At 42.6% G+C, this 27,256-nt stretch overlaps 1 protein-coding gene across 1 annotated transcript in view; it reads left to right on the top strand.

Moving 5' to 3' along the window:
• The window catches only part of ADTRP (androgen dependent TFPI regulating protein), a gene marked incomplete at its 3' end in the record, with an annotated part of 68,392 nt that overhangs the window by 5,995 nt on the left and 35,141 nt on the right, over positions 1 to 27,256 (top strand). The window contains exons 2-3 of the mRNA XM_079932898.1: positions 3,784 to 3,918; positions 5,462 to 5,563. Coding sequence (XP_079789024.1) covers positions 3,784 to 3,918; positions 5,462 to 5,563 — 237 coding nt within the window. The remainder of the gene's footprint in view (positions 1 to 3,783; positions 3,919 to 5,461; positions 5,564 to 27,256) is intronic.

Genomic DNA, 27,256 nt, shown 5'->3' with positions numbered 1-27,256 from the left:
AGACATATGAATGTAAAAACGAAACATCCTTTAGCTATGGTTTCTCAAGTTGCACTAGTTATTAAAAAAATGTAAATTAAGCTCTCCCAGGTGGGAAGTTTGTCAGCTAGCAACAAAAATGGAAGACAGCTAACAATCTTAGATCAGCAGTATTTCAGAAGAAAGGACAGATGGAATTAGGGAAGAACTGGTAGAAAAAAATTAAATTAGACAGCAGCAACTCTGAAGTAAACCCTGACCAAGAAGATACCGTTAACTCTGCTTTTCTGAGCGGCCCAAATAGTTGAGAAACGTAAACAGTAATTTTGCTGTAAGAGTCGTAAAAGAAGGCCAGTTGTTGCTATCTTCTTTCAATGCTACTCTATTAGTTTGCTGGGGCTGCCATAAAAACGTACCACAGACTGGGGAGCTTACACAACAGAAACTTCCTCAGAGTTCTAGAGGCCAGCAGTCCAAGATCAAGTTGTTAGCAGGGCTGGTTTCTACAAGCCTCTCTCCTTGGCTTGTGGATGGCTGCCTTCTCCCTGTGTCTTCACGTGGTCTACCCTCTGTGTGGGTCTGGGTCCTAATCTCCTCTTCTTCTAAGGACACCAGTCCTACTGGATTAGGGCCCACCCTACTGTCCTCATTTTAACTTAATCACCTCTTTAAAGATCCTGTCTCCAAATACAGCCACTTCCTGAGGTACTGAGGGTTATAACTTCAAATATGAATTTTGGGGGCATACAATTCAGTCCCTAACAGCTGCCATTTTCCCCCTTGACTATTCCTTCTGTGAGTGTCTTATAAACATCCCCGTGTACTGTCCTTAGAGAATGAGCAGACCAGTGTCTGGTTTTGTGAGCTGATGCAAACCTGCCCTTGAGGCCCTGCAGGAGGCCTCCCCATTGAGTAAGCCCATGCCACCTCCCTCTCCTTGCTCGCCAGCTCTGCTGTGTGGATCCTCTATGCCCTAGTTCTCGCCTGTTTATTTCTTTTGGCAACACCCTAGCGCCCCCCCCCGGGCTCCTATGCAGGGGCTCATAAATATTCCTTGTTGACACAGATGATGGCGCATCAACGTGGGTTAACATCGATGGAGACAAGGCTGCCTCACGCACACAGCTGGCATCTCTCCAAAGTGACATATGCCTGTGAAATAACGTGTGAGCTGAGGGGAGAGGGGGAGAAGTGATTGGCAAGTTTGTGGTGTGGAGCAAATTTTTATCGGTGAAGGAGAAGCCACGGAGGCTCTGAGTAATGTGTTCTTTCCCCAGTCCAATTTCCACATTCTGCGACTGGGAAAGGCAAGAGAAAGTCAGGACGAGCTTGACTCATGCTGACGCTAGGAAGCTCTTGCTAAGGAAAGCGGTCACAGGGACTTCACATGCTGGGTGGAGGCGGCCTCTCCCCAAGGAGGGAAAACCTGGCAGGCACTCAGCGCTCAGTGGGAGATTAATTGCTGTGTGGATTAATTGCTGTGTTGATAGAAAGGTGCAGGCCTCCTCACTGGGGCCCAGGCCCCTCGTCTGCCCTTCCTAACTCCAGCAGCTGCCTGCTATGGCCTCAGGGGTGAGCTGAGAGCTGCTGGGGAAGAAGGGGAGAGAAGGAGACTTCTCCTAGCATTCAGTGCAAAGACTGCACTCCAATTCTGCAGCGCTCAGCGCTCAACGGCAAAAGTAAACGACGAGTATTGGGGTGGCAGCCTCTTCATGGCATTTAAAACTGTAGCCCACCCTCCCTGGAATGGCCCCTTCTGGCTTGAAGCTTCCTCCTCCCTCAGGGCCATGGGGTTCTTGCACATTCCTGATTTTCTACCATCTGATCATTCTTTGCTACTTTGCTTCCCCCTTAGCCCTTCTGTCCCTTAGAGGAGGGCATTTCCTCAGCATTCGCTTCCCACTTCTCTCCTCTTCCCTTTGTCCTCTCTTTAGAAACCTCATCCCACCATGTGGGCTCATCTCCGCAGCCCCGCCTCCCTGGAGGCTACCAGGTCTGCATTTCCAAATGGAAGTTCCTCTAGGCAAGTGGTTCTCAACCTTGGCTGCCCTGATTACAATCACCTGGGAGAATGTTTTAAGATCCTGAAGGCTAGGCTGCACCCCCAGACTCATTAAATTAGAATCTTTGGGAGTGAGAATCAGGCGTCGGTATTTTTTGAAGTCATTTTTAATTCTCCCACCTGGAGATAATGGTCTCTTTTTCTGAACTCCCACAGTGCTTTATCCTTATTCTTAGAAACCTGACACGTCACATGGTGTGTGTGGTTTTTTTAAAGTCTGGCTCAAGAAGCAGACTTTGGGTTTCAAATCCTGGCCTTGATATTTATCAACCATTAGACTTTAGACAAGTTTATTTATCTCTCTGTGCCTCAGTTTCCTCAACTGTAAAATGGGAAGTGGGGAAGGAATAATAGGACTTACCTCATAAGGTTGTTATAAGAAATTAAAAGCTTAGATCAGTGGCCAGCACATAACAAGAAACCAATAAAAGCCAGCTATTACAAAAAAAAAAAGTCAGCTATTATAGTTTTGAGTAGTCAGTAAGATTTTTAAGTGATAAATTTATGTCTAATGCAGTGGTTCTAGAACTTTAGCATATACACAGAGCACCTGGGAGTTTATTGAAAAACAAATTCCTGGGCCCCATTCCCAGAGATTCTGATTCCATAGTCTGGGGTGGGGCTGAGGGCCTGCATTTCTAACAAGCTTTGGGGTGATGCTGGTACTGCTGGTCTGAGGACCCCCGTGGGGACCTCGCTGGCCTAATCCACCTCTGTGTCCTCTCCTGCCCACCCTTCAGCCTGAGGAGTGGCAGGAGGCCAACCCTGCGAGAGGTTTCCTAGGGTTCAGAGCTCAGAGCTTGTTCCCCAAAAGCCGACTTGGTTGATCATTAGTCCAGATGCCCAGGTTCCGGAACTTGTCTGACTCAGACTCACAGCAGAGTCCAGGCTGTTCCTTTTATACCAGTCAGAGCTTTCAAGGAATAGGATTGATTCTGAAGCAGTAACTCAAAACCAACTCCAACTCTGTACTCTTGTGACCCTTAAATTAGACGCCGTGGGTTTGTGGAACACTGTAAGAATGCACAAAGTCTGTTCTGATTGTGATCTTGTGTCCTTGAAAAAGGCCCTGCTTCTTTTTTACCTGCAAGGCCCTCAGGTACCTAGAGATGCACCCGAGCCCACGGCTTGCTGTGTAGCCCTGTGGATTTACATCACTCCCTCACACAGACTGTCTCTGTGAGGTCCTCAGAGGCCTTCTCCTCTGGCTTCTCCCTCAGCAAGGCAAGGTGCCATGTTGTGGGTCTCCCTCAGGAGAGCACAGAGCTCCTTCATGGGGCTCTTGACGCTGATTCTGGCTTCTCTAATGAGATTGCAACACTAGGCACTTAAACATTTTTTTCTTCCTAGGAAGAGGCCAGAATATATCTACCATTGTGTCTGGTGCTCTGCCCTTGTGCTGTTTATCTGGCTTTTCCCACCTCTGGGCAGCCAAGCTATCTATCTCATTACATTCTCCTTTTAAGCTGACTCTATTCTGTTTCCATTTTAGCTCAAGTCCATTATGCTAAATACTGTACACATTATTATCCCCTAAACAACTTTACACAATCGGTTTTAGTGATCAAGGTCAGGGCCCAGCAAGTTGCAAGACCAACCTTCGAACTGGCTCCCAACCGAAACAGCCAGCGGCCCCTCCTTCTCAAATCAACACTGCTCCCAGAGGGATGGTGCTTCATGTCAGTGAAGAATGTATTAATTAAAGGAAATGAAAAGGTCCTCATTTGTTGTAATGAATTTAGCTCTTGCAGGCCCTTTTCTACGGGGTGGCCTGTCTGGAAGATGTGCTGAAAAGAGCTAAAGGGAAAAAAGACATTAAGTTCATAACAGCCTTCAGAGACCTGCTTTTCACCACGCTGGCTTTTCCGATATCTGCAGTAAGTTTACAAAGATGTGCAGGTAATATAATACACATGTCATATGGACTGACACTTCTCCTGGGCAGCGAGGAGCCCATTATTATAATCCAGGGCAACTGCATTTGCATAAATGGCCTGAGGACTGCATAGCACTGCCCAGTGTCTTCGGGAAATAAGGCACATTAACTGACAAGATTTATCATTAGCTTTTGTACCTTTGTGAACGTTTGATACAAGATCCTTATTACTGCCTAACAGGGAAGTCTGAAGGACTTTTCTTAACCAAAATACAACTGCGATGACCTTGGCTCCATCAGGGTGATGGGAATGGAGGCTGCTGAGGAGGCAGATGACTAATATCCCTTTCATACATCTTGTTTCACTTGCTGCAATAAGCATTTGTTACTTCTGCAAGTGGAAACCATTAAAAAAAAAGGTATGAAAACTTTCAAAGTTGACACTTTGAAATGGAGGAGAGAGAGGCTGTTTGAAATATCTGGTGTGGGACACATGGCGGGTGACTCACGCATTTTGTGGAACGAATGGACATTGGGAAGAAGCAAGACATATATATGCAAGGGACAGTCGGCTTGTTGCTGATACTGTCCACATTTCTACAACATTGCGCATGTTTTCATTCATTAGTTAGAATGGAAACAAACTGAGACCAGGCACACGGGCTGCCCAGCAGGGCCTATAATTAGAAATGATTACCTCTTTCTACCCGTCATTATTCTACTTCCCATGGTATTGAGACCTCAAACTTAAATCCAAAATGAAACTCTCCAAACACTAATAATGAGCTCTCAGATAACGGAGTGAGTACTGGCATTCCAGTTTTACTCTGCAGGACACCTCCTCCTCCACCCCCAAAAATCTTCTAAAGAGGCTAAGTTTTTTTTGTATCAGTGGAGTTTATTCATTGTTTAAGACTTAGAAATTGAGCCTTTGGAATTTAAGAAGATCGTTAGAAGATTAATAGTTATTTTTTCCCATCTCTCCACTGATTTTGTAGCATGGAAGACAGACACTTTGAAAAGACAGCCAAGGGGTACAAGAGGATGGGGATCAATCCAAAGTTCTGAGCAATAAGGAGATCCAACTCTCTGTTAACTAGCTTGTGAATTACCCTGGGAGCTTGTCACCTATCCTCGCCCCAGCCTTCCTGCTTCCCCTTGCCATGCCTATTTAGAGAGTGGGCAACGCAAGTGGAAGACTCAAGCCATGCCATGTGGCTGCTCTCAGCACTCCTGGTAAAGCTCAGAGAAGAGAGAAGTCATTGGTTAAAATGAAATGGTCTGCGAATCCTATTTATCTACATCCTCTCTGCCTGCCACAATGACAAATAATTGATCCCTAACTCTCTGAAATCCCCAGAGACTGGGTATTGTAATTCTACAATAAATAATTTTTTCCTTCATTTAGTATTTCATTATGTATATATAGGAATGTATCTTTAAAACTGGCATCTATTTTTATTTTGCTACGTTTCCTTGATTATCTTAGGAAGCACTCACTGAAGATAAACCTAATGATACTATTGTTGTGTTCTATTTTCCAGTTTGTATTTTTGTCATTCTGGATCCTCTTTCTCTACGATCGAGAACTCGTTTACCCTAAGGCCCTAGATGGTATCTTTCCAGTGTGGTTGAATCATGCAATGGTGAGTGAAAGGAAAATTTAGTGAATACAGAACGGCAATAACCTCTGTTCTGAGAACTCCAAGTGCCTTATTTATGTTTCCAAACTGCTCCTCAACCCCCAAAATCCCGTTCACTCCTCCCTCTTCATCCCGTCGCTATTTATTTAAAGAACACTTTGAGAATACGAAATGAACAAAAAGCGGTGCTGTAACTGGAGATACAGAGAGCAGATGGGATGTCCAGGCAAGACTCTTTGCCAAGTTGCTTATGAAGTTATTGAAAAGACATGAAACCATAAGGGCAAGCAAACTCTTGGAGCCTGCAGTCCTGAAAGAGAAGTAACTTCAGCAAATAACATGTAATGAATTCCTATCTAGGAATGGAATCAAGCAAGCTTTAAAAATAATCCACCCTGGATGTTAACTAGACTTGTGGTGGTGAACATTTTGCAATACATACAAATATCAAATCATTATGTTGTACACCTGAAACTAATATGCTATACGTGTCAATTATAGCTCAAAAAAATCCACCCAAATGTCCAAAGAATAACTCACGGCTCAGAAGCAGCTTCTTAGCTAACACTTGATCACAACTATTTATCACAGATGATTTACACATTTCTGTTTCCCATTTGGGTTTTTATTCATGTATTTATTTTTGAGGGGCTGAAGAGTAACCAGAACCTGTTCTGAGTTATTCAGGGCACTGTATCTGAATACCAGTAACAGTGGCCTGGACAAGCAGAGCTGGAGCAGGATTGTCCAGGCCTTGGATGAAGGAGGTCTGAGTCATCAGCACCACACGCACAGAGTAATCAAAGTACTTGCTCCGCTTCTCAATATTTACAAATGTATTTCCACATTAGTCAGGAATTCAGAAGGAGGTCTGAGAGTCTGTGAAGCCAATGACATTTAAAAACCAGGGGGGGGCTTCCCTGGTGGCGCAGTGGTTGAGGATCCGCCTGCCGATGCAGGGGACACGGGTTCGTGCCCCGATCTGGGAAGATCCCACATGCCGCGGAGCGGCTGGGCCCGTGAGCCATGGCCGCTGAGCCTGCGCGTCTGGAGCCTGTGCTCTGCAACGGGGGAGGCCACAGCAGTGAGAGGCCCGCGTACCGCAAAAAAAACAAACAAACAAAAAAAAAAAAACCAGGGGGAAGTCACAAGGGAGTAGCATATCAAGGCTCCTCAGGTTCACAGACTTTCTTCTACCTCCAACTTTTCCACTGTCTTAAAACTCACATTGTTACCAATTTGGAAAAGCAGCTCAGTCCACCATGTGCCCTGCCCCCCACCCCTCAGAAAAACGTACTTTCACTTTAAATATGTGCTCAGTGAGATACTAATTAATTAACTAAGGTATACAAGTTCCGATCTCATTTAGAGTTCAGGACCAAAAACTATATATTTAATAAGTCCTACCTCCCCGAGACCCGTCCTACCAGCTTCTTTTTGTCAGATCACCTCCTCATCTTCCCAGTTTCCCATTAACGTTGATCTGAAACCCCTACACAGGGAATACTGTGGCTTTTTATGGCACTTAGACTATATTAAGTATGTTCCTCAAATAGGAGCCCATTTAATTCATACAACTTTCTTTAGATAACAATTACAATCCTGAATTTTTCCAAATTAAAAAAATAAAAACTCTAAAAGGTTAAGTGATTTGCCTGGGGCCACTGAGCTCATAATTCACTCTTCCTTGCCTTGTACTATAGTAAGTGCAGAACTTGTGGTTCAGTCTAGTTTCATAATTCACCAGGCAATCAAAAAGGATGTCACTGCTTGATTAACAAAGCAAAGTGAGAATTCTCACTTAAAAAAATCCAAAATCCCCATCTGTATGCTAATAAGCCAAAACCCTACTTAAGAAAATGAAGTGATTTGGGACAACTGACTGAGCTGGATGTTACTAAAATAAAAAGGCAGAGTATTGAAAGTGTCTTTTATTTGGAGCCAAACACATATATCAAATACCTTTTCAAGGTTTTGTTAGCTCAGCTAGTAGTTTTCCTACAACTATTACAAGCTTCCTACCTCCTTGGGGTACCATTTTCCACATGGAAGTAAGATTAGATTTCTTCCAAATAGTTGTGATGGTGATGCCCAGCATTTGTGACCTTGCTAAACAGCCATATGGACTTTTGGTAATTTTGGAAGCAGATAGCTTGATAATGTATGTCATATCGATCAGTTAATTAGCAAGGCAGATAATATACAACAGAGAACATAAAATATTCGTGTGCCTTCACAACCTGGGGGCTTCTTTTGACCCTGCTCTCTGCCTTTTGGTCAATCAAGTAACCTGAATCCCTTAGAGAGAAGGGGCTAGGGTCCAAAAATGTGGAACGACAGTGAAAAAGAGAAAAGAAGAGGCAACCTGCGTTGGGTCAGACACAGACTCTTCTGTGATTCTGTTAATTTAACTGGAGAAGCTCCCAATGGAGCCATTTCTAGTGAAAATGTTGGCATCAGCAAAACCAGCATTGGGTGCTCCTAACGGGGTCATCCCCAAACGTCCATGCTTCCGTATGGTGTCTGCTCCAAATCCAGTGTGCTCGTGACTGCATCTCATCTCTCTTCCCCAAACTGTGTCCCTTACTCTGGACATTTTCTGTCCTCACTATCAAATACTCCTGGTCTATTACCTCAAGGAATGCTCTCTGTTGACTTTTTAAATACTAGTATAAAAGAATATGGAAATGGCTGTTACTGGGTTAATTTGTTGACACTTTCTGCATTTTAACAGTGTCCTTCCACGACAACTCAAATGAGTAAATACCCAGAAACCACCACTGTGGCAGCCAAAGTGAGGATGGGAGGTCACTGGTACTAGTTGCTTCCATGTAGGGCTGGGCCTGATCTTAAAATGAATCACTTCCTGTATTGCTCCTTTTTTTCTTCCACAATATAAGAATTATTGCTGTACACAGCCAGTGTCATACTTTCCTGAAGGTTCTTTCATTTCACAACAGTCTTTATGTTTACTATTCTAGCCTTAGCTCTGGAATATTCTCCCTGTTGCCATTTGCATTGCTGCCCTGGGTTTTATGAGTAGGATTTGTCAGATTAAGAAATACCACTCTCCCCTTTGACACAGTGTAGTTCTAAAACCTTCATGATTCATCAAGTCTTTGGGCTCCTCCCAACCCAACCCTTCTAGCTCATTCTAGACTTGCCGTTGCAGTAGATCGTTCAAAGCTGACTATCAACTCTAATGGACATTTTTCTATCCTTGTTATATATTCAAACCAAACAGTAACATCAGTGTAATATTTGCATCAACCGTGGGCAGGCTGCCTTATTTAAAGTAGATCAACCGGACTGTTTTATTGCTAAGCTGTTCTCCAGTCTTCAAGAAAGAAGGGAAAGAATAGCAAAGTACTCCTCCAGGTTTTGCCAGGAAAACATTAACTCCTCAGGCATTATCTAAATGACTACTCAAGATAGAACCAGAACAGACAGATTCAAACAGCAGGAAGAGGACTCAGTAACGGAGGAAACGCTCAGATCCTAACCTGAAGGGAGCTGGGGGAACTTATTTCTCCGGAAGTCAACCTAAACCATTCAGGTTTCCCTAAAGGAGAGGGAAGAGATCAGAGAACCCCCCCAGAGGCCCTCTACATTTGAGATCAGTACACGATTATTGAGCAAGTGCATACGAGCACCTTATAAACTACCGAGGACTGCATAAATAGTTACGATCACGTAAGACTCTCAATCCATGATCACAGAGCTTTAGAACTGGAAAGGCTTCATTTATATTAATGGAGATTTCAAAACAATCTGCTCTTAAGAGACAGGCCTTGGCTCTTTAAATCGGAGCAAATACCAAATCCAGCCACCTAGTTATTGAATGTGTTGTCATTTATTCACTTGAAATAAAATAATGATTAAGTACCGGCTATAAGGGTTAACACCAAGATGGACATTTGACAAGGGTTTTGACTTCTGGCAACCTTAAATCTGGTGGAGCCTAGTTTACACACACAACGTTGAAATAATACAAATAACAGTTAATGCTAATACAAGACATTGACATAGATGGTGTCATGCAGCGGTATGTTATTATTGCCAAGTGAATGACATAGACAGGAGGGCTGCTATGCCCCTTGTGTCCCAGCCTGGCTGTGACAGGCATGTGGGTCACGATTGGACAACCTGGAAGGCCTTTTAGCCCTCTCTGGGGGCTTGCTGGGGAGTCAAAATGTCAAGGGAAACTCTAAACCTTCCAGTTTCTTCCTCACTCACAGTATGCCACATGTTGTCCATCACTAAATTCAGGCCCCAGTCTCAGATTTTTCTCTCCCACCCGTAAGCTTGGTGTGAAACTGTTGGGAGGCTAGGCAGAGGTAGGTGAGTCCTAATGAGTAAAGAAGGTCACCTGTGGGGACATCAGCATCAAAAGGCCCCCCTTTGTCCTCAACGTTACAAACCCCTCGCCCATGCCTCCTTGGTTCTTTACCCCAGCGCTTCTGGGCAGAGAGGACCCACAGTCTAGATATCTCTGGATAGCTCAGTGGTTTTCAGCCTTTAGGAAACAGAACACTTTGTGAATCTGAGGAAATCTATGAACACTTTCCCAAGGAAAGCACAAATAACCATAAAATTTTGTGTACAATCTTAGCAGGTTCATAGACCCTCAAAATTCCATTTATGGACCACAGGTTAAAATCTCCTGACATAACTGAACATATACTTGAAAACTGGGCCCCCAGATGAGTTCTAATGCTGAGTTCAAATAAAAAATACACAATCAAGAATTATTCATGGGGTGACAAGAGAAATTTGAGATATGATTCCCAACCTCAAGAAGCTTAAATTATAGTTTTATCTATATACATACTCCCACCCAGTCTTTTAACTTGCTGTAAGTAGAGGCTGTGTTCTGAAGGAACTCTGGCAGAACATTTGCCACAGTTAAAAACAGCCCCCCGCCCCTCCAGTATTATTCCCCAGAAAGTCCATGTCTGAAAAGGAAGAGGGTCCTGGTCAGGGTTCCTATGGGGAACTCCACCTCCCATCTACTTCTGTTTCCACATGATATAAGACAACAGCCAGAGTATGTTCTGCTGATACAGCAGCGTCCCGGCCCATGTCACTCACAGGGTGGTAAGTGAAATCCTTTGGAGGCTTGGTCTAAGTCTGCAGACGTGCTGTGCTTGTGCTCGGTATAGATCTGGAATGCAGAGCCATCAGGATTTACTGAATATCTGGCAAGAAAAAAAAGGGAGATAAGATTATTAGCTTAAGACACAGGGGAGGTATGGATAGAGATGGTAGGGGAGGTGCAAGGATTGTGGAGAAGGAAATTGTTTTGTCTGGACATGTTTGAGATGTCAATTAGACAACAAATTTTAGATGCAGAATAGGCAGCTGGACATATAAGCCTAGGGGAGATTGCTGGACTGGTGACGTAAATTTGGCTGTCTTCATTATAAAGATTGTTTTTAAAGTTAAATAAGATCACCTAGGGAGTAAGTATGGTTAGAGAAGATATCCCAGAGCTAAGCCTTAGAACATTCCAACTTTCAGTACTTGGGAGGAAAAACAGGAGAATTCAACAGAGGAGATTGAAAAGGAGATGCCAGTGAGTTAGGAGGAAATCCAGTGCAGTTTAGTCTCCTGGAAGTCAAGTATATAAATGTTTCAAGAGGAAGTCTTCTACGTCAAAAGCTGCTGAGAGGTCAAGTAAGAACGACACTGTAAGATGATCATTGCATTTGCAGTAATGAACTCTCTGGTGACTTGTACAAGAGCAGTTTGTTTGTTTGTTTGTTTTGCTGTACGCGGGCCTCTCACTGTTGTGGCCTCTCCTGCCGCGGAGCACAGGCTCCAGACACGCAGGCTCAGCGGCCATGGCTCACGGGCCCAGCCACTCCGCGGCATGTGGGATCTTCCCGGACCCTCACGAACCCGTGTCCCCTGCATCGGCAGGCGGACCCTCAACCACTACGCCACCAGGGAAGCCCAACAAGAGCAGTCTGACTGGGGGGAGGGGAGAGCCTTGGTAGTGCTGTATGTATTAGTTTCCTGCTGCTACTGTAACAAATAAACGCAAACTTAAATGGCTTAAAGCAATACAAATTATCTTACAGTTGTAGATGTCAGAAGTTCAAAATGGGTCTCATGGGATAAAATCAAGGTGTCAGCAGAGCAGCATTCCTTCTGGAAGCTCTAGAGGAGAATCTGTTTCCTTCCCTCTTCCACCTACAGTCTGTCTGCCTTCTTTGATTCACGGTCTCTTCCTCCTTCATATCTGTTGTACCATTAAATTCTAAAATCTTCTCTGGCCGTTTTCTACCCTAGACCAAGTCCACATTAGAAAGAGAAACGATGACTGCCAACAATGACCAGAAAATGGTGCTGGGAAATAACTTGTCACGTGACTCTAGAGAGGGAAGAGCTGCCCTAGCTAAGCCGACCGCGTACCACAGGAAAGATCCTTTCTCAGAGCATTGCTCTAAATCTCTGAGCAAGAATGAAGATAGAATCATTTATCAGACCCTGATATTTACTTGGATTTTTTTTTCAGGTTTAATCACTACAGTGTTATAAAGAGTTGCCCTCTTGTTTTAAAACACTTTATTCATTCCATTCGCTTCCTAATCTAAGGTAGGTTAGACTCTCCAGTGGCACTGGAGAAACACTGGGTTAAATGAATGCTTAAAGCTCAGCAGAGAAGTCAGAAGCTAAGCTGGATTAGGAAGCAGAGTTAGCTGGGTAAGGACAATAAAGCCATCTTGCCCCTCAGGAAGTCTTAAGGTAAACACAGGAGATTCTGATAATGAACTGCCAAAGGATTACCAGTCCACTTAAGGTTTTATGTAACTAGAACCAAGCAATCACAGTGCCCGCTTTCTTCATCTCTTGAGGGCAGAAACCAGAATGGTGGAAGTATATCTTTTTTAAAAAAAAAATCCCAGTTCTGAGAATTTCCAGTGTGTGCTGAAGAGCAGCTTGCTTTTACGATTCCATTATCCAGTAAATACATCCCAATTTCAAAATCAAAGTCAAAGGTTTTTAATGATCAAAACCTATACATGTCTTCTAAGAAGTTACTGGGAATTTGAATAATTGAAATCATTCGGTGTCCTTGAGGGTTCCCTAGCAGGTCTCCCCTCCTGTGTGATGTAATTAGTCCCCACTTCCATGGCAACCACGGGTAATACTACCAACAGGAAGAATGACTTTATGCTGGAGAATAACCAAGGTGGAGAAACTCACAAGAGAAGATCCTAAGCCTCTCTGATATACCAAAAGAAATAAAATCTAAGTGGGTAGGAGAGGGCAAGAGTCCCATGACCTCAGAGCAGAAGTGAAAATGCCCACGAGAAGCCTGGTGGAGGGTGTGAGAGCCTTCTCCACAGATTTGAATGGACATCCCCTTCCTGATTAGGGAGCCAGCACAGAAAAGCCCCCTTCATGCTTCTAGTTACTTCATAACCCCACAGGCAGACACTCTGACAGCTGCAGAGTCCCGTCCTTGAACAGGGAGCTGCTGACAGGCTCTCAACCAGCTCTACATCTTTTTCCCTGGTCTCTTTTATCTTCTCTGCCTACAGAGCAACCACTTGTGCCTAATTGGGAATTGAGCTTTTCCAAGTCCTCTAATCTTACTCTCACCTCCAGGTCCTTGGATTATCAGCCAGTAGATGATTTCTAGTCTGCTTTATTCCACTTGCCCACATATTATCCACCCATCACATGGATTCCTAGCTCTCACATGCTTATGTCCTAAGTTTTGAATTCTCAGCCCTGCCCTTCATTCCTCTCAATCCGATGGGCACAGTCATTAATATATAGGTACCTGCGTTCTCAACTGCTTCCTAAATCTCAACAACTCTTCCAACCTACCACCAGCCTTACTTATCAGCTTCATCCTTTTTCTATCACCTTCATGTATTCACTAGACTCATTTATTTTCTCTAAAAGTTTATAATTAGAGCAAAGCTAAAGAAGAGTGAGAACATGGGAACAAGAATGAGCTCTTTCTCTAGGGACTTCATGCATGCTGAGCCATGTGAGACAGGGGCCACTGCCAGAGTCTGTGAGCGTGTGAGCAAAAGGTTTGCTCAAAGTGGAGCTCCTGCTTTTATGCTCAGTGATTCTACACTGAGTGTATACTTGCAGTCTTTTAACAGTGGTCTGATAAAAGGGCCCAGATGCCATTTAAAGAGCATCTCCATGAATACAAAAATCTATAGGCATGTTGGTGCACACTCCATGTACTCACTCAAAGAATCAGCTATCTCATTCTGAATGCTGAGAAACAGTAAAAACCTGATGTTAGAAACAAGCTTGCTGATCAGGGCGCAAGAGGGCATGGCCATTGCTTGAAAATGCTGTTCTTGCTATTGCCTTAGTACATATGACTAACAGACAATAATATAGTGATATTTCCCTTTTTACCCAATTCATGTTTGACGATAAATATTCTTTTGTAGCAATGATTGGCAGAGACACTAAAATACTTAACTTATCAAATAGTATTTAATAAAAGTCTTTTGTCTCCTATCAACCCAGGGACTTCAGTTTAAGCCTTATATGTGGGAACATTTTAATTAATATGCATACTTTTTCTGACATATTTTAAAATACTTTGCTAACCTAATAATGTCAGAGTTAGCGGCATTAAAATATCATGATGATCACAGAAATTGTAAGCCTAGAAAAAAAGGTGCTTAAGAAATATTTGTTGAATGATATTTGACAACTGGAATATTAAGCTGCATATCCACAGGGAATGACACAATCTTAGTGGTATCTTTTGAGGTGGTGACTTTTAGAGCATGGTGCAGACAGTCCAAGACATCTCCAGGTACAGGTCATCAGGAAATGGACCATCTGGTGAATCATAGTCTATCTTCACAAAAGTCCTTTCACATCTGTTAAGGTTCTTCTTGGGCTAAAAAGTTGGACGGGATAAATTATTAGGAAGAAAAGTGCTGCAGCTTGATGCCTAAGAGTTGGTTTGGGATGAGTGGAAGCAAAATGTCTTAGCCCTGTGTCTCAGTTGCAAAAATAATTGATCTCAGATGTTTTCTACAAGTTAATTTTTGATTTCATGAAAACAATTGACAAGTGCCAGAAAACCTCAATTCTGGTCCCATTTCTGCCATTGTCTTGCTGTGTGATTTTTGGAAAAGCTAACAGACCTACACTGGGTATTGGTTCCTTGAAATAGGTGTGTTTACTGTTCTTAATTCTCAGTGATGCTATTAGGAGCACATAAAATAATATGTGTGCAACATAAAGTGCTATCCGTGATCCGTAACAACCTATGCCAAATTGTTGTCAACTTGGAATCACCGTCACCCCTCCTCCATTCTCCTCTGCATAGCAAGGGATAAGCCTGGAATCACACACAAGGTCCTAGAATCCCTTTCTCCATATGGTTCCAGGTGAGAGTCAGCCAATGACAGGCACTCTCATGAGACGTGAAAGTGAGGACGCCTTTTTCTCTAGTGGCAGTTGAGAGCAGATGTGCAGACACGAGGTTAGCATCAACTTCTGGACAAGCACCCAGGAATCACAGGCTTTATACTACAGGCAGCGAGGGGGCAGAGACTTCTGAGATTTACCATTTCTGAGCCAGCTCCCTCAAAGCATCCCCTTGTAGTAGAAGTTTCCCTCACTTTTACTGCTTTGACCTTTCCAATAACTGCCAAAGCCTCTAAAACCTTCATCCTTGGAATCCCTCAGTGGGCTTCCCTGTTCCTGATGGGATCCCAACTGATAATGACCATAAATTCCTGCATCCTTCCAAATCATGCCCACAACCCTTAGCAGGAGGAGAAAGTTATCCACCCAAAGGAAACAAGGTCCCGAGTGCCGTCCATTTCTGGCCATAGAGAGCAACAGTAGCCTGAAACAAACAAACATACAAACATCACAAGACACCTCAAACGCTGAAAAAAATATTTGTAAACATTTGACTTACGAACAAGAAAATAATGGAAATTCCCCAAAGTTAAAATAAAACAGAAGAGGAGCTAAAAAAGAGAGTGAGATAGATGCAGGCAATATCTGAAGAGAGCATCACTGATTATTTCTTGGAATTTATGAAAAATTAATCCTCAGAGTCAAGAAGTGCCAAAAAAAAAAAAAAGACACACAGGACACAGGGCAGACATCTAGTCACTTGTATGACATCACAGACACCTTAGACAAAAAGATCCTAGAACCAGCCAGATTAATAAAATGGATTTCCCAAAAAGTAACCACTGTTACACTGATAGCTGATTTCTCAATACCAACAAAGAAGCCAGAAGAAGTGGAATAACAGCTTCAAAGTACTGAAGAAAAAAAGAGCCAACCTATTTACTCTCCGAAAGTATCTTGTGAAACAGGGACAAAGTAAAGACATTTTCAGACACACGAAAACAGACGTTATCACCCACAGACCCTCAGTAATGGAAAATGCTAAAGGTCGTACTTCAGGAAGAAGGAAAATGATCTCAGAAGGGAGGTACGAGATACCAAAAACAATGGCAAGCAATGTGTTCAGTTTATGGTGACTTTAAAAAAGTATGAATTAAAATCCTGGATGCAAACAGAATGTAAGTTGAGAGAGGCCTGATTAGAATTAAGGCACGCTAAGCCCCCCTGGATTGCTGGTGGGGAGGGGCTAGAAATAATGACTTACATTAGCCATTACTACATTAAATACACGTGTTTTAATGTCTAGAATAGCCACATACAAATGGAGTGTATGACTTATGCATCAGTAGAAAAGGAAAAAATAAACAGAAAAAAAAATAAACTGATGAGAGTTCGAATCCATGGTCAGAGACTGTTCTAAGGTGTGGAGAAAAGCATGTGAACAGGACCTGGTATGAGGTAGATTCAAACCCATGAATATGGGAAGTGGCTTATGGTGGAAAGGCCTTTCCTGCAGGAGTAAGTTACCATCCCCCGAGAATCATTTCTACTGTTCCTGCAGGCACAGATCTCTATTATGCAACCAACCCCTAATTGAGCTGTTCCAGTTAATAAAGTAGGTGATATGATGGGGGTTGGGGTGCAGGATGGGTAGGTCAGAACATATTTGAGAGTAAAATGCTAAGCTTCTGAAGTACTCATTTTAAAGGGGTAGGCAAAAGAAAAGGGAGTTAATGATTAAATCATCCTTTTTGTTCATCCCTTTAGTAGGGACAAGAGCCCTGTTCCCGAAGGCTTATTCCACAGGCCACTATTTAAAAATACTAAATTGTGATGATAGATGAATTGGGTGCCGTGTTCTCCTTTCTAATCCTGGCAGCTGTCCCTGGAGAGGAGGCCCGTAGAGTTCTCTGGCAATTAAGAAGAGGCTCTCGGGCTTCCCTGGTGGCGCAGTGGTTGAGAGTCCGCCTGCCGATGCAGGGGACACGGGTCCGTGCCCCGGTCCGGGAGGATCGTACATGCCGCGGAGCTGCTGGACCCGTGAGCCCTGGCCGCTGAGCCTGCGCGTCCGGAGCCTGTGCTCCGCGACGGGAGAGGCCACAACAGTGAGAGGCCCGCGTACCGCAAAAAAAAAAAAAGAAAAGAAAAGAAAAGGCTCTTGATCATAAAGTGATCTCTGGAGGTGATCAAATCGCCTGCCTTCCATGCTAGGCAATGTAACCATTAAGCACAAGGTTTGTATCTTTTTTATATTGTGCTGCATGCTGTGTATTCGTTTGTATATAATTAAAGTTTCAGGGCTGGGTTTTAAGGTCTCAGGATTGTCTGATTTACTTTCCTGTTAATGTCAACATGGGAGTTCTGCACACAAATCTACAGAACAACCTGGACCTACTAGTGAGGGGAGGGGTGAAATGCAAGTTCTATTTGTTACCCGAGATTTCCCCCACTGAGAGATCCAACTGGAAACCAAGTTCTCAGCTCTCCCCAGCTCAGCAATGCCCCAAAATGGAGACTTTGCCAACACAGGCACTGCTTTTCTTTTCCCCAATTTCCCAATCCCTTCTGTTCTTCTATTCTATTCTATTCTGGTGGTTGTGGGGTTGGCTGATTAGGAGTTTGCTTCAGGGCAGAAGGGGCTATTTGCGCCACACGCAAAACAAGCAGGTATGCCTTTCCGAACGGAACAAAGTCCAAGAGCATTGCCCCAGACCCATACGGAATTATCTATACATTCTGCTCATTCCTCTTTTTCTAGCCACCAACTACCTCCAAACTGCCAAACCCAGGGCTCCTGTTTCTGCCCCCATCTTACTCTCAGCAGCATTCAGCACACTACACTTCTCGCTCCCTGAAGCTGTGCTTTTTTTGGTTCTGTTGATAGCAGACTGACTAGTTTTCCTCCTACCTCAGTCTCTGGCTGTGTCCTCTACCTGCCCTCTAAGTGATGCCCTCTTTAAGGCTTGTCCTGGACCCTCTTTGCCAGTACTCTTTTCCCAGTAACTACTCACATCCATCCCCATGGGTTTAATTCTATCCATGTGCTGGGTCTATAGCTCAGATAGCCTTTGAGTTCCAGACTTGTTTCTCAACTGCCTACCTGACACCACTGTTACAGGCACACCTATAGGCGTGCCACAGACATCTCTGAATCAACGTGTCCAGAAGTGGACCTGTTATACTCACTGCCAAACCTGTCCTGGGCACCTCCATCTCAGAAAATGGAGTCTCCATCCTCCCAACTGCTCAAGACAGAAACCAGCATTGACCTTCCCACCTCCCTCCATCCCACCACCCTCACATCCCATCTATGAACTAATGTCGTCGATGCTACCTCCAAAATATGTAGCAAATCTGTTTGCTTTCTAGTTTGCTTTCTGTTCACTGCCAACACCCTGGTGTCCACCTTCACTTCTCCTCTAAACCACACAATACCTCCAAACTGGTCTTCCTGCTTCCATTCTCAACCTTTTCCATACAGCAGCACGATACACAGGAAATAGTGTCCCCCTTCCCAGTGCTCTGCAGTGGCTCTCCACTACACTTAGAATAAGTGTAGTGGAAACTACACTTATGGGAACTCCTTCCCATGGCCTACAGGCCAGATGAACCTGGCCCCTGCTTAATGCTCCAGACCCCAGTGGAGCCTGTCTCCCCATTACACTATGTTACAGCTCTTCCGGCCTCTGCTTTGTTTCTGTAACTATGAGAGCTCCTTCCCACACCAGGACCTCTGCATATGGTGTCCCCTTTGCCTGGAATGTTCTCCTTTTGCTCTTCCCTGCCTTTGCTTGTACATTTAGGTCCCAGCTTAAAAATGACCTCCTCAGAATGACCTTCCCTGACTGCCTTACGTAAAGCATGTGCCTCCGCGTTCCTTCCGATGAGCAGATTCCTGTTTGTTTCCTTTATAGCCCATATCGTGACTGGTATCTATGTGGCTGTTTACTTGTTTATAGAAAATCTTGCTGATTAGACTGTAAGGTCTACAAGGGCAGGGCCCATATTTGTTTACTGTTTAATCCCCAGCACCTCACACAGCACCTGGCATGGGGTAGGCGCCTAATGAAGATGGCTGCATGGAAGAATGAAGTCTTTTCCTCTTGCTCTGGTAGCTTCTCTGTGCCCTAGACTGACCCCAGAGTTCCTCCTCAGGGGTAGAGTGAGGTGTGCTGGGACCAAAGGGCATTGGAGGCAGAGAGAAAGCCTTTAGCAGCCCTGCCTTTACAATCTGTGGATGACATGATACGTTTGAAACGTTGAGGTGTTCTTTTGTACAGAAAGTTACAAGTGAGGAAAATTCTAGAGAGATTATTGGTACCTTGAAATATCTATGGGGCTTTTCTTTGTTGTATCTGAGACGTATGCTATATTAGTGACTGATTTATGTTCAAAGAGACGCACAGAGTCATAGTAATTACATATATTTTGTTAAAGGAGAGATGATGTTTATTCTGATTTGGACTGGACTGTGGCTCAAAAGCGGTTCTGGAAAAACCATTTCCAGGCTTACACTTTCCTCTGTTATCACCATTCTCAGATGTTAATTAGGGAACTGAGTATTCATGTAGCCAAAGAGAGTTCAAACAACCATCAAATCAAGGAAGAAGGGTGGCAGAGGCTGAATTTAAGAAAAGGAATGAAGACATGACCACAGAAAAAACCAGATGAAAGAAAAGTGGTCAAAAGAAAGAGGAGAAGAATTGGTTGGAAAACCAGCCTCCTTTTATCTCTGTGAAAGTGTGTGGAAGGCCAATTTCCCCCATTTTTGTTGGTGGGCTAGCAGTGGCTCTGAAAGAGATTCTCTCTCTTTTTTTTTTTAATGACTGAACCGAGCTGCAAAAGGAGGCCCGACTGCGACCCGGTGGCCCTAGGCGGCCCTTTTTTAAGACCATTTTTTTCGAAGTCTTTATTGAATTTGTTACAATATTGCTTCTGTTTTATGTTTTAGTTTTTTGGCCCCAAGGCATGTGGGATCTTAGTTCCCCAACCAGGGATCGAACCCACACCCCCTGCATTGGAAGGTGAAGTCTTAACCACTGGACCACCAGGGAAATCCCTCTGAGAGAGATTCTTGATAACACACAACCAAGGATTCCTACTGATGAGCAGAAGCTAGTAATGGGGTGCATTAGTATTTGTGAAAAGTGAACCCAGGAATGTGGAATTCCACCAATAGAAAGAGAATAACTACTTTGGTGGCTACCACTGAACCTAATGTTTTTTCTTTCCTTTAACATCTTTATTGGAGTATAACTGCTTTACAATGTTGTGTTAGTTCCTGCTATATAACAAAGTGAATCAGCCGTATGTATATATATATATCCATTCCCATATCTCCTCCCTCTTGCGTCTCCCTCCCACCTTCCCTATCCCACCCCTCTAGGTGGTCACAAAGCACTGAGCTGATCTCCCTGTGCTATGCAGCTGCTTCCCACTAGCTATCTATTCTTCATTTGGTGGTGTATATATGTACATGCTACTCTCTCACTTCATCCCAGCTTACCCTTCCCTCTCCCCGTGTCATCAAGACCATTCTCTCTGTCTCTGTCTTTATTCCTGTCCTGCCCCTAGGTTCTTCATGACCATTTTTTTTCTTTTTTTTAGATTCCATGTATATGTGTTAGCATACGGTATTTGTTTTTCTCTTTCTGACTTACTTCACTCTGTATGACAGACTCTAGGTCCATCCACCTCCCTACAAATAACTCAATTTCGTTTCTTTTTATGGCTGAGTAATATTCCATTGTATATATGTGCTGCATCTTCTTTATCCATTCATCTGTCAATGGACACTTAGGTTGCTTCCATGTTCTGGCTATTGTAAATAGAGCTGCAATGAACATTGGGGTACATGTGTCTTTTTGAATTATGGTTTTCTCAGGGTATATGCCCAGTAGTGGGATTGCTGGATCATATGGTAGTTCAATTTCTAGTTTTTTAAGGAACCTCCATACTGTTCTCCATAGTGGCTGTATCAATTTACATTCCCACCAACAGTGGGAACTCTCAAAACAGAGTTCCCTTTTCTCCACACCCACTCCAGCATTTGTTTGTAGATTTTGTGATGATGGCCATTCTGACTGGTTTGAGGTGATAACTCATTGTGGTTTTGATTTGCATTTCTCTAATGATTATCGATGTTGAGCATCCTTTCATGTGTTTGTTGGCAATCTGTACGTCTTCTTCGGAGAAATGCCTATTTAGGTCTTCTGCCCATTTTTGGATTGGGTTGTTTGTTTTTTTGATGTTGAGCTGTATGAGCTGTTTGTATATTTTGGAGATTAATGCTTTGTCAGTTGCTTCATTTGCAAATATTTTCTCCCATTTTGTGGGTTGTCTTTTCGTCTTGTGTATGGTTTCCTTTGCTATGCAAAAGCTTTTAAGTTTAATTAGGTCCCATTTGTTAATTTTTGTTTTTATTTCCATTTCTCTAGTAGGTAGGTCAAAAAGGATCTTGCTGTGATTTATGTCATACAGTGTTCTGCCTATGTTTTCCTCTAAGAGTTTTATAGTGTCTGGCCTTAAATTTAGGTCTTTAATCCGTTTTGAGTTTATTTTTGTGTATGGTGTTAGGAAGTGTTCTAATTTCATTCTTTTATAGGTAGCTGTCCGGTTTTCCCAGCGTCACTTATTGAAGAGGCTGTCTTTTCTCCATTGTATATTCTTGTCTCCTTTATCAAAGATAAGGTGACCATATATGTGTGGATTTACCTCGGGGCTTTCGACCCTGTTCCACTGATCTGTATTCTGGTTTTTGTGCCAGTACCATACTGTCTTGGTTACTGTAGCTTTGTAGTAGAGTCTGAAGTCCTGGAGCCTGATTCCTCCAGCTCCATTTTTCTTTCTCAAGATTGCTTTGGCTATTTGGGGTCTTTTGTGTTCCCATACAAATTGTGAAATTTTTTGTTCTAGTTCTGCGAAAAATGCCACTGGTAGCTTGATAGGGATTGCACCGAATCTGTAGATTGCCTTGGGTAGTAGAGTCATTTTCACAATGTTGAGTCTTTCAATCCAAGAACATGGTATATCTCTCCATCTGTTTGTATCATCTTTAATTTTTTTCATCAGTGTCTTATAATTTTCTGCATACATGTCTTTTGTCTCCTTAGGTAGGTTTATTCCTAGGTATTTTATTCTTTTTGTTGCAATGGTAAAAGGAAGTGTTTCCTTAATTTCTCTTTCAGAATTTTTGCCATTAGTGTATAGGAATGCAAGAGAGTTCTGTGCATTAATTTTATACCCTGCTACTCTACCAAATTCATTGATTAGCTCTAGTAGTTTTCTGGTAGCATCTTTAGGATTCTCTATGTATAGCATCATGTCATCTGCAAACAGTGACAGTTTTACTTCTTCTTTTCCAATTTGCATTCCTTTTATTTCTTTTTCTTCTCTGATTGCTGTGGCTAAAACATCCAAAAAAGTATTGTATAATTGTGGTGAGAGTGGGCAACCTTGACTTCTTCCTGATCTTAGAGGAAATGGTTTCAGTTTTTCACCATTGAGCACGATGTTGGCGGTGGGTTTGTCATATATGGCCTTTATTATGTTGAGGTAGGTTCCATCTATGCCTACCTTCTGGAGAGTTTTTACCATAAATGGGTGTTGAATTATTTTTTCTTTTTTTCTTTTTTTTTTTTTTGTGGTACACGGGCCTCTCACTGTTGTGGCCTCTCCCGCTGCGGAGCACAGGCTCCGGACACGCACGCTCAGCGGCCATGGCTTACGGGCCTAGCCACTCCGCAGCATGTGGGATCTTCCCGGACCGGGGCACGAACCCGTGTCCCCTGCATTGCAGGCGGACTCTCAACCACTGCGCCACCAGGGAAGCCCCATGGGTGTTGAATTTTGTCGAAAGCTTTTCCGGCATCTACTGAGATTACCATGTGGTTTTTATCCTTCAATTTGTTAATATGGTGTATCACATTGACTGATTTGCGTACACTGAAGAATCCTTGCATTCCTGGGATAAACCCCACTTGATCCTGGTGTATGATCTTTTTAATGTGCTGTTGGGGTCTGTTTGCTAGTATTTTGTTGAGGATTTTTGCATCTATGTTCATCAGTGATATTAACCTGTAGTTTTCTTTCTTTGTGACATCTTTGTCTGGTTTTGGTATCAGGGTGATGGTGGCCTTGCAGAATGAGTTTGGGACTGTTTCTCCCTCTGCTATATTTTGGCATAGTTTGAGAAAGGTAGGTGTTAGCTCTTCTCTAAAGGTTTGATAGAATTCACCTGTGAAGCCATCTGGTCCTGGGCTTTTGTTTGTTGGAAGATTTTTAATCACAGTTTCAATTTCAGTGCTTGTGATTGGTCTGTTCATATTTACTCTTTCTTCCTGGTTCAGTCTTGGAAGGTTGTACTTTTCTAAGAATTTGTCCATGTCTTCCAGGTTGTCCATTTTATTGGCATAGAGTTGCTTGTAGTAATCTCTCATGATCTTTTGTATTTCTGCAGTGTCAGTTGTTACTTCTCCTTTTTCATTTCTAATTCTATTGATTTGAGTCTTCTCCCTTTTTTTCTTGATGAGTATGGCTAATGGTTTATCAATTTTTTTTATCCTTTCAAAGAACCAGCTTTTAGTTTTATTGATCTTTGCTATCATTTCCTTCATTTCTTTTTCATTTATTTCTGATCTGATCTTTATGATTTCTTTCCTTCTGCTAACTTCGGGGGATTATTTGTTCTTCTTTCTCTAATTGTTTTAGGTGTAAGGTTAGGTCATTTATTTGAGATTTTTCTTGTTTCTTGAGGTAGGATTGTATTGCTATAAACTTCCCTCTTACGACTGCTTTTGCTGCATCCCACAGATTTTGGATCATCGTGTTTTCGTTGTCATTTGTCTCTAGGTATTTTTTGTTTTCCTCTTTGATTTCTTCAGTGATCTCTTGGTTATTTAGTATCGTATTATTTAGCCTCCATGTGTTTGTAATTTTTACAGTTTTTTTCCTGTAATTGATATCTAGTATCATAGTGCTGTGGTTGGAAAAGATACTTGATACGATTTCTATTTTCTTAAATTTACCGAGGCTTGATTTGTGACCCAAGATATTATCTATCCTGGAGAAAGTTCCATGAGCACTTGAGAAGAAAGTGTATTCTGTTGTTTTTGGATGGAATGTCCTATAAATATCAATTAAGTCCGTCTGGTCTAATGTGTCATTTAAAGCTTGTTTTTCCTTATTTATTTTCATTTTGGATGATCTGTCCATTGGTGAAAGTGGGGTGTTAAAAGTCCCCTACTATTATTGTGTTACTGTCAATTTCCCCTTTTATGGCTGTTAGCATTTGTCTTATGTATTGAGGTGCTCCTATGTTGAGTGCATAAATATTTTCAATTGTTATATCTTCTTCTTGGACTGATCCCTTGATCATTATGTAGTGTCCTTCTTTGTCTCTTGTAATAGTCTTTATTTTAAAGTCTGTTTTGTCTGATATGAGTATTGCTATTCCAGCTTTCTTTTGATGTCCATTTGCATGGAATATCTTTTTCCATCCCCTCACTTTCAGTCTGTGCATGTCCCTAGGTCTGAAGTGAGTCTCTTGTAGACAGCACATATATGGGTCCTGTTTTTGTATCCACTCAGCCAGTCTGTGTCTTTTGGTTGGAGCATTTAATCCATTTACATTTAAGGTAATTATCAATACGTATGTTCCTATTACTATTTTCTTAATTGTTTTGGGTTTGTTTTTGTAGGTCTTTTACCTCTCTGTGTCTCCTGCTTAGAGAAGTTCCTTTAGTATTTGTTGTAATGCTGGTTTGGTGGTGCTGAATTCTCTTAACTTTTGCTTGTCTGTAAAGGTTTTAATTTCTCTGTGGAATCTGAATGAGATCCTTGCTGGGCAGAGTAATCTTGGTTGTAGGTTTTTCCCTTTCATCACTTTAAATATGTCCTGCTACTCCCTTCTGGCTTGCAGAGTTTTCGCTGAAAGATCAGCTGTTAACCTTATGGGCATTCCCTTGCATGTTATTCATTGCTTTTCCCTTACTGCTCTTAATATTTTTTCTTTGTATTTAATTTTTGATAGTTTGATTAATATGTGCCTTCATGTGTTTCTCCTTGGATTTATCCTGTATGGGACTCTCTGTGCTTTCTGGACTTGACTCTTTCCTTTCCCGTGTTATGGAAGTTTTCAACTATTATCTCTTCAAATATTTTCTCAGACCCTTTCTTTTTCTCTCCTTCTTCTGGGACCCCTATTATTTGAATGTTGGTGCATTTAATGTTGTCCCAGAGGTCTCTGAGACTGTCTTCAATTCTTTTCATTCTTTTTTCTTTATTCTGCTCTGCGGCAGTTATTTCCACTATTTTATCTTCCAGGTCACTTATCCGTTCTTCTGCCTCAGTTATTCTGCTACTGATTCCTTCTAGAGAATTTTTAATTTCATTTATTGTGTTGTTCGTCACTGTTTGTTTGCTCTTTAGTTCTTCTAGGTCCTTGTTAAACATTTCTTGCATTTTCTCCATTCTACTTCCAAGATTTTGGATCATCTTTACTATCATTACTCTGAATTCTTTTTCAGGTAGACTGCCTATTTCCTCTTCATTTGTTTGGTCTGGTGGGTTTTTACCTTACTCCTTCATCTGCTGCATATTTCTCTGTCTTTTTTTTAACTTACTGTGTTTTGTTTAACTTACTGTGTTTGGGGTCTCCTTTTCGCAGGCTGCAGGTTTGCAGTACCTGTTGTTTTTGGTGTTTGCCTCCAGTGGGTTAGGTTGGTTCAGTGGCTTGTGTAGTCTTCCTGGTGGAGTGAACTTGTGTCTGTGTTCTGGTGGGTGGGGCTGGATCTTGTCCTTCTGGTGGGCCTGCACCACGTCCAGTGGTGTGTTTTGGGGTGTCTGTGAACTTAGTATGACTTTAGGCAGCCTCTCTGCTAATAGGTGGGGCTGTGTTCCTATCTTGCTAGTTGTTTGGCATGGGGTGTCCAGTGCTGGAGCTTGCTGCCCATTGGGTGGAGCTGGGTCTTAGCACTGAGACGGAGATCTCTGGGCGAGCTCTCACTGATTGATATTACATGGGGCCAGAAGGTCTCTGGTGGTCCAATGTCCTGGACTCGGCTCTCCCACCTCGGAGTCTCAGGCCTGACAGCTGGCCAGAGCACCAAGACCCTGCCAGTCACAAGGCTTGGAAGAAAAGGAAGGAAAAAAAGGAAAAAAAAAAGAAAACAAAAAGATAGAACCCCAAGCCAAATGGTAAAAGCAAAACCAAACAGAAAAAAAAAAAATCACACAAAGAAATATACATACACACACTCATAAAAAGAAAACAAACAAACAACAACAAAAAACCCCCAGTCAGAACCCTAGGACAAATGGTAAAAGCAAACCTTTCTACCTTGTCAGACTGGCTTCTGTTCAGGATTTCCAGGCTGCTATAATTCTGAGAGTCATTCTAATCTCTGCTCTTCTCCAATCCTTCTGAAAATTATGAACCAGGAACTAATGTAGATCCGTGGATTTCAGTACTAAAAAGCAGTCAAGAATGTGTGGCTTCATGGCATTTATACTGGTCTTCCTAAAGCCAGGCCACCTGCAGAAGCAACTTCTTGTAGCCCCGCTTCCATAAAGCCAGAACCTAATGTTTTAAGAGTTCAGTAGTAATCAGGAGTCTTATGTTGAGGGCAGAATTGGAAAACAAACAAACAAAAAACCAAAAAAAAACCCTCATAAAGCCAGGGGAGATTTCAGCATTTCACTTCCCTTAATCAGAAGAGATTTTACCAGTGAAAATTCAGATCTGAAAGCCATAAAAACCAAACTAAAACAAAACAAAAACCTTTGTGCTTTTCCCCCCTGAGTTTGGAGACCAAAAAATGCACAATCATTTCAGAGGGGTATTCTGGAGAGCTCTCCTAGTACAAACTGCTTGGGAATAAAAGCTTGTGTGTTTTTGACATCTCTCTCCAAACACATCTAGGAACTCATAAAAGCCACGTTTTTACTATTCTCTGGTGAGACGGAATTTTGTGACCTTTTGAGAAATTCTGTTTTATTTCTCCTAAGAGGACCACGATAAGGAAGTAAGCCAAATTTCTTGGCAATGGGAGAATTTCAATGCCACAGGCTTGCATTCCCAGGAGTGTAGAGGGCTCTGAGCAAGTGGACTTGTAATCAACTTGTGCCACATGTAGGTTCCCAAATTTTACACTTAAAAACTTGTCTAGATGTCCACCCAACTGTTGGGGGTTGGAGCCCCAGGGGCTCCAAGGTCCAGGTCTAAAAATACTACGAACAGGAGGTTGAAACCCAGAGATGCAGGAGACTGGACAAGGAACACGGGAGTCAGCCTAGAAGGAAGAAGGAACAATCGGGGACACAAGGAGC

The sequence above is a fragment of the Stenella coeruleoalba genome (genome assembly GCF_951394435.1).
Source record: "Stenella coeruleoalba genome assembly, chromosome: 10".
NCBI classification, from domain to species: domain Eukaryota; kingdom Metazoa; phylum Chordata; class Mammalia; order Artiodactyla; family Delphinidae; genus Stenella; species Stenella coeruleoalba.
Note: the sequence above shows the minus strand (reverse complement) of the source record. Positions and strands in the feature narration are given on the sequence as shown.